Raw genomic sequence first — 8,321 nt, forward strand, 5'->3', positions numbered from 1 at the left:
CAATATGTATATCTGCGCGCCTACCATTCTTTGTTTCACATTAAATCCCGATATAATCGGAATCTATTCCATCTGAATATTTGTAGGAAATTTCATTAAAAAATATCCATTCTTCTGAAAGTTATAAGAAAACAAAAGTTGGGACATGGGGGCGCACCTGTATACCGCAAATTGGCACATTTCCTTCGATTCTGTGTCCATGCATAGTGTTTCTCTGAAATTTTGCAGAGTAAGGTTTTCGAGGGTACAGATTATAATTTGGTTGCCTAGGAAATTCGTCAGAGCGTCCGACAAAATGCTTCGCGGTATTTGTTCTGGCTCTGAGCTCGAATCCCAACGTGGTCGACTTTGCCTTTCGTCTTCTCGGGGGCTGATGAAAAAAAAAAAAAATTACCAGTTTAGCACTGGAATCGATGTAATCGACTTCCTCTCCCTTCAAAATTGCTGGCCTTGTGCCAAAATTAGAATTATTAAGATTTTTTGCTGGGTGGGGGTTTCAGACTATTCTCGCTTGCGCTCGCATTTCTTCCTCATAAACTCTCTTTACGATGCACATTTTAAAGAGACATTTTGCAAAATTTCATTTTCTAGAGCGTAGATTACGTGATGCTTATGTTCCAAACATAAATCTAAGAAGAAAAAGGTGAAAAATGCTGAAGTAATTGAAATTGGTGGTAGCAAAGTCGATGGGGGAGATGGGAGAAAATGATCCGAAACTTCATCTACCTCTATTTCTTTTTCTAAATTTTATCAACTCAGATAATTCGCACAATCTAGGAACTCGGGTCAAACACTGGAGTTTAAAGATCAAGGTCCTTCCCCACCGTTCACCAGGGCGCATTTTTTTCTTCATTTTCGTTTCCTACGGAAAATCGGTTGCTATTTCTAGCAGGTCGAGATATCCTCATTGATTTGTGATAGTGTGGTTGAGAAGTTCGCTTCACTACTACGTGGTTTTATGTTCGATCTCACTAATAGGTACCGTGGGCAAATGCTTCCTACCATAGCTTCGTGTTGACTAAAGCTTCGTAAGTGGAATTTGGTTGACGATAACTGCTGAATGGAAGTACCCACCTCCTCTGTGAGGGACCATTCCAGTTCTTGGATGGTGGACCTAATTAATCACTTGGCTTAATATCACCACACTGGCCCCTGTGGTACCATTAGCAGAGTTTAATTTATCGTAAACATCCGGGCCCCTGTCTCCGACCGGAAAACAACTTCCTTTCCTCTTCTCTTTCTCCCAATTGGCTTGGAAAACCTTGAAAGGGTCAAAGGCGTTGCCTTTCATTTTGTAAGTCAGGCACGGGCAACCTTTTTCGAGAAGCAGACCACACGTGACACGGCTTACCATTAAGCTGGCTGCATTTACTAAAAAACACTTCAATATAATCTTTCATTAGGCGTGTCCTTCAAAAAGCCCCACGGGATGCAATTTTCCTATGACTGCTCGAGCACCAACAATTTGACCTCTTTGAAAGTCCGATAGATCTGTCTGGTAGTGTGTTAACCACTCGACCAGACCAACTTTTCTATCTGAATTAAATAACTATGGCTACAAAATTAGCATGGTTGTCAGGCCATAGCTTTTGTAAATATCTTATTAGTTTCCACAAGCATTCTCAGACAGTACTGCATAACAACGGTCCCATTGATTTATTTTAATTGTTTTCGACTGTGTATTTGCAGAATCGTTAGAACTCGGGGCACATTGCCCTGCGGTACTTAGTTACGGCCCTACTACGCTCTGATTTCAAGTCGCGCCGAGGTTAGCTTAGTTTTTGCCTTTCATCGTTTCGGTGGGAGGTGGGGGGTGGGGTCTTAAAGTAAAGTAAAGTAAAAGCAGTCTTTCGGTAAAGGTCTAAGGCGTTGTGAGCGAGTGTGCGACATCGTGTTTCACCTACACGACTGAGTTACACACACACACACGCACAGACACACACACACACTCTCTCTCTCTCGACGTAATATACTAATACCGAAACATTGGCCAGTTAAGTAGTGGAAGCACGATCTCTACTCTAAAAATGCATCAAAGATGTGAATGGCAATGCAATAGTTTGTTTTGTTGTTTTAGCTGAAAGCAAATGGTGTGTGTGTTTTAATGCCGAAATGTGGAGTCAATCGTTTAGTGATTTTACAATCATCTAAGGGAGAGAGCGTTGTTTATATTAATAAAAGCTATTTGAAATTCAAAATCTAACTCGAGCAAACGAAGGATCGTGTATGTAATGACTCCACTTGCAAGACATAGCTGCCAAATTTTCCTCGTGTTACACTACGAACTTGAGAGCAACTCATCTAGTAGTATAGCTCTAGACATGTCTGAAAAAACGACGTGATGGCTATGGCTGGAGTGCCTTTGATCAGAAGACCCTCCACCTCACAGTGCAATAGTTCGTTAGATTTCTTTTTTTTTAGATCGATTGAAAGCTGTTTTATGTAAAAGCTTTTTTTATTTCATCTTTTACTTATTTTTGTTTTTAGAGTCTGGTACTTAATCTGTCGGTCATATTTGTCAAACCGCTAGGTTACGGGTGTCTAGGTTTTATCTTCGTACTTGTTTGTTAGCAGTTCGGCAAAGGAGACCAATAGTATAAGTATCACTTCTTGGACAAAATAAAAAATTAAAAGAAGTACTGGGGTCGATTCATTTGACTGAAACTGTTAGGCAATGCCTCAGCATGGCCTCAGTCTAGTGACTGAAACAGGTAAATGATAAAGATAAAAAATACACACACACACACTCTCACCTTAGTCTGTTATTATACTCTTCTCTTCTGCTCTACTCACATTCCCCCCCTCCCCCTTTCACTCACTCCACCTCTCTAAGTAAAGTATAACGGGCGAATGAACAAGCAGATTATTATATAAGATTGCTGTTGATGATGATGATGCCGGTGATGCCAACAAGATTTTACTGCCATTTTCTTCTCTCTGTTGCAGATTGCACTCAGATCCGGCTCGCTGGGCCTCTGTTTTGGCCTTGGCGTTTTACTTAGTATTGCCGACACGACGCTGGTGTATTTTGGTTGGTACGTAATGGTACTAAGCTTTTTCCATTGGTCTGAATATTTCATGACCGCTGTTACGAATCCTCGTAGTCTCTCCTTGGAATCTTTTCTTCTTGACCACAGCCGGGAATACAAACTGGCTGTGGTCAGTAGTTGGATAGAATATACTCTGGAGTGGCTTCTCTATCCAGGTAAGTTCTTTTACTCTTCAGGTTATTTTGCTGCATGTGGAGGCGCAATGGCCCAGTGGTTAGGGCAGCGGACTTGCGGTCATAGGATCGCGGTTTTGATTCCCAGACCGGGCGTTGTGAGTGTTTATTGGGCGAAAACACCTAAAGCTCCACAAGGCTCCGGCAGGGGATGGTGGTGAACCCTGCTGTATTCTTTCACCACAACTTTCTCTCACTCTTACTCCCTGTTTCTGTTGTGCCTGTAATGCAAAAGGGTCAGCCTTGTCACATTCTGTGTCACGCTGAATATCCCTGAGAACTACGTTAAGGGTACACGCGTCTGTGGAGTGCTCAGCCACTTGCACGTTAATTTCACGAGCAGGCTGTTCTGTTGATCGGATCAACTGGAACCCTCGACGTCCTAGGGGACGGAGTGCCAACAACAACAACTTTGCTGCATAATGCTTGTTTATTCTTTTCTTTGTTTCAGTCGTCTGTCTGCAGCCATGCTGGAGCACTGTCTCAAAGGGTTTTTAGTCGAACAAATTGACTCCAGAATTTTTTCGTTTTTTTTTTTAAAGCCTGGTACTTATTCTATTGGTCTCTTTTTGCTGAGCAACTAAGTTACAGAGACGTAAACACAGTTGGGAATGTGTATCATATGTGATGCATGGACACCAAGGTATGAATTAATACCATCGCCTCACCGAGGCAATGACTAGTGACTGAGACCTTTGGAAATATGCTGTGCTTGAGAAGACCCGGCAAGCAAAGTGAGACCATAACCTGTGGCCTATGCCAGGGGTGTAACCAACCCAGGCAGTGACCTGAATAATAATAATAATAATAATAATAATAATAATAATATCAAAAAATACCTTAGGAATGAGAACCCAGGTTCGAAATTTCCCCAAGACACCTGATGAAGGCTGGAGGATATATCAGCTGAAATGTTGTGTTAACAACAAACAAGATGAGGACAAATATCTGTCAAATGTAAATAATGTATATAAATTGTAATACTGAAATGAAGACCTAAAATATTAAGCCATGGTTAGTTCACATTACTCTGTAAAGAGTATAGGGCCTTGACCATTTCATGCCAGTGGACATGATCTTAGGTTACCTCCGCTAACATTATTGTAATTATTTCTTGTTACAGAGATGAAGCTGTTAAGGTGGTTTTGTTATGTTGGCCTAGTAATGGTAATCGGAGGTGAAATCCTCCGTAAGTGCAGTATGTACACAGCTCGCTCCAATTTTAACCATTACATCCAGTATATTAAGCAAGATGGACACACACTTGTCACTCGAGGAGTCTACTCGTTGTTTCGCCATCCAGCTTATGTTGGCTGGTTTTACTGGAGTATTGGAACGCAGGTAAGAATTAATCATTAATTACTCTGTGTGACGTGATTTTTGTACTTGGGTGGCAACTGTTATTTCCTATTTGCTGACCCCTAGAAGGTATGAAAAATGGTTAATATTTCCTTCAAACTTGTTCATGATCAGAGATGTGCATATTGTCAGCTACTAAGGGACATGCCTCAAGTGGTTATGGTCAAGCAACTGACAAGCAAATCTGTGGTATTGAGCAGAATATTTGCTATGACAATATTTCTGCTGCAGCAACTTATAGCTGAATCTGTATGAAATGTAAATAGAAAATAAGTCAGTTTGAAAACATTGATGTCCAGGTCAGAAAATCAAAGTTTGAAGAGAATAGCAGTCATTTCCTTTGATTTTGAGACAGAAGCAAATAGGAAGTAACACACACTGACCAAAGACAACAAGCAAATTTGTGGTATTGAGCAGAATAGTTGTATAACGATATTTCTGCTTCAGCAACTTGGCACTGAATATGTCCAAAATAGTCAGTTTGAAAACATTGACATTTAGGTCAGAAAAGCAAAATTTGATAGGAACTGTACTCATTTCCTTTGGTTTCTAGATAGAAGCATATATGAAATAATACTTATTGACCAAAGACAAAAAAAAAAAAAATTTTAATTTCCTCACCCAGTGTTATTCAAAACAAAAGCTCAGAGGTCTGTCCCAAGCTTTAGATTCATAACGCCAGTTTCTTGGATTCTTTGGCACAACTATTCTCCCTGTATGTAGATTTATGTTACGTTTTAGTTTCTAACTTTGTTAGTATTGAAACAGAAATTCTGAAATAATTCTGTTTATTTATATATTTATTTATTTATTTTGCTTTTCTATTTTTTTTTTAAGCTGATCTTATGCAACCCATTTTGTCTTGTCGGCTTCACAATTGTGTCCTGGCGTTTCTTTCAAGAACGGATACATGAAGAAGAGATTTATTTATTAAACTTCTTTGGGGAAGAATATTTCAACTACCAAAAGAAAGTTGGAACAGGTCTTCCGTTCATCAATGGTTACCGAAGAGAACTTTAGAAATTTGAACTGGAATTTCTCGTAAGTGAAATAAAGATAAAAATATGGAATTTTGAAATTGTAACACTTACAACAAATGGGCCAAAAAAAAAAAAAATTAACAAAACAAAACAAAACAAAAAAGGGGATGATTGCATCCAAATTTTTTTTTTTCTCCGGGTTAATTCGCGCAACTCAACTGACAACTGCTAATTCTTGGACCAAGCTGCTTATTTCAACTATTTTGCAATCTAAACTTGAAGAAGTATTCATGTGATGCTGTTAATCATGAAAAAGAAAACAAACTGTAATTACATTACAGTCCATAGTGGAATGGTTAGAATGGTACCTGGTAATTATTCTAACCATTTTTAAAAATTAATATTTTGGAAGTAGTCGATAGTTACAACTCTATGGTGTGTGTAGAACTGTAAGTTTTCTTCTTCAAGATTATTCTAGTGTAAATAATTAGCGATCTTTCCAAATTGGAATTTTTGTGAAATTAACGTTGCTGAAGAATCCTTACTGTGGCAAGATAGATTTAATTTCATTTTGTGTACCATATCTTCCTGGGGTTTGAGATGTTTTGGCACAGCCGTTTTGGTGGTACTGCTGATTCAACACAGGGACTTATTTGACATCAGGCGTTTTTGAAGTTTCTCTCATTCGAATGTTTACTTCATTTTAATCTTTCTCTCCTTCCATCTCTCCCTTTCTCCCTCTTTTTCTTTCTATCTGCATGTTTATATTTCTGCATATGCATGCGTGCGTGCATATGTGTGTGTGTGTGTGTGTTTGCCTCCAGCGCCTAAAATTCCTGTTGCCAAAACAGACAATGTCCACTCAGCTATGTTGTTGAATCATCTGTGCACAAATGGCTGTGCCTTATCATCTCATTCTGATCCTCCTGTGTTTAAGCATATATATATATATATATATATATATACATACACATAAACATATATATACATATACACACACACACACCCATATATATATATATATATATATATGTTCATGTGTGTGTATATATACATATATATGTTCATGTGTGTGTATAAATACATATATATATATATGTATATTTATATATACACACATGTTCATGTGTGTGTATACATACACATATATATATCTCACACACATATGTATACACACACACTTGGTTTAATCTTCTTCCAAGAACATATGCTTCTACTGACCCTTTATTTAAATGAACAGCAGCAAAGTTTTGTTGTTCTGGAGCCTCTAAAATCAAATGTATTGGTTTTACAGGTCATCACTATAATTATGCTTACATCCAGTATTCATTTCTTGGCCGCATAAATGCCTCTAAAACCCCTTATATTGTTTGACAATTTTAACTGTGAAATCTCGTCATGAACTACAGTTATAATGAACTAGCAATAAATCTACTGGGATATAACAATAATGATATTACAATGATTGTTAAGACGGTGAGCTGGCTGAATCATTAGCACATCAGGCAAAATGCTTAGCAGTATTTCGTCCACCTTTTATGTTCTGAGTTCAAATTCTGCCGAGGTCAACTTCGCTTTTTATCTTTTCAGGGGTTGATAAAATAAGTACTAGCTGAGTACTGGGGTTGATGTAATCGACTTACCCCCTTCCCCGAACTTGTTGGCCTTGTGCCAAAATTTGAAATCAATGTTACACTAATTGCAAAAAAAAATAACTTTTCAGCACTCTTTTGTGGACAGAATATAACATGGAGTGGCAAACATTTTAGGTGCTTCGTCTACCTGTACTTACCTGTATGGGCAGAAAACTTGAGAATTAGCTGAAATATAGACATGGAATGGATCAAATCTCAGTATTCGTTAAAACCGACTTTATGGATAAAACCAGTGTCGCCATCGCAATGTCTCTTGGTATTTTTCACTAAATTTGACTGTGAACAATAATTGCTCATTCTCACTTATACGAAGAAATGTTCCTCAGTATGTTAGCAATATGTGCAATATGTATCGTATAAGAGATATTTCAAGAGACTGACAAGAAAACGGTGGCAGAAAAAGTCCTCCATAATGATTATAAATGAAATGGTTTCACAATGGGCTAAGATGTGTTTCTGTTGGAAACATATTATCAACTGGTTGGTACATGTGTTAAGTGAAGTGATTAAGGAGAGGAAACTGAAAGATAAAGTATTCAATATGGTAACTGAGTTAGGGTAGCAAGCTGGTAGAATTGTTAGTGGCGAGCTGGCAGAAACGTTAGCACGCTGGACGAAATGCTTAGCGGTATTTCGTCTGCCGTTACGTTCTGAGTTCAAATTCCGCCGAGGTCAACTTTGCCTTTCATCCTTTCAGGGTCGATAAATTAAGTACCAGTTATGCACTGGGGTCGATGTAATCGACTCAATCCCTGTTAGCATGCCAGGTAAAGTGCTTACTGGCATTTTGAGATCAAATCCTGCTGAGGTTAACTTTGCCTTTCATCCTTTCGGGGGTTGATAAAATAAGTACCAGTTGAACACTGGGTTTGGATGCAATTGATTAACTCCTCTCCCAGAATTGCTGGCCTTGTGCCGAAATTTGAGACCATGGTTTATAGATTCAAAGGCGGCACGCTGGCAGAATTGTTAGCACACCAGGCAAAATTCTTAGCCATATTTATATATATATATATATGCAATGGTTTTTGGTAAGCAATTTCAATTTTTACAATTCTGTAAATAATATTCTATAAGCATTAAAGCTTAGAGGTAACCACTGTG

General features: G+C 38.4%; 1 protein-coding gene across 1 annotated transcript in view; it reads left to right on the top strand.

The window, feature by feature from the left end:
* The window catches only part of LOC106868383 (protein-S-isoprenylcysteine O-methyltransferase), a 7,906-nt gene extending 2,254 nt beyond the window's left edge, over window positions 1-5,652 (top strand). The window contains exons 2-4 of the mRNA XM_014913609.2: window positions 2,947-3,205; window positions 4,347-4,564; window positions 5,420-5,652. Of these exons, the coding sequence (XP_014769095.1) occupies window positions 2,947-3,205; window positions 4,347-4,564; window positions 5,420-5,602 (660 nt within the window). The 3' untranslated portion in view covers window positions 5,603-5,652. The remainder of the gene's footprint in view (window positions 1-2,946; window positions 3,206-4,346; window positions 4,565-5,419) is intronic.
* The last annotated feature ends 2,669 nt before the right edge of the window (window positions 5,653-8,321 follow it).

Source organism: Octopus bimaculoides, chromosome 26 (genome assembly GCF_001194135.2).
Source record: "Octopus bimaculoides isolate UCB-OBI-ISO-001 chromosome 26, ASM119413v2, whole genome shotgun sequence".
Lineage (NCBI taxonomy): Eukaryota > Metazoa > Mollusca > Cephalopoda > Octopoda > Octopodidae > Octopus > Octopus bimaculoides.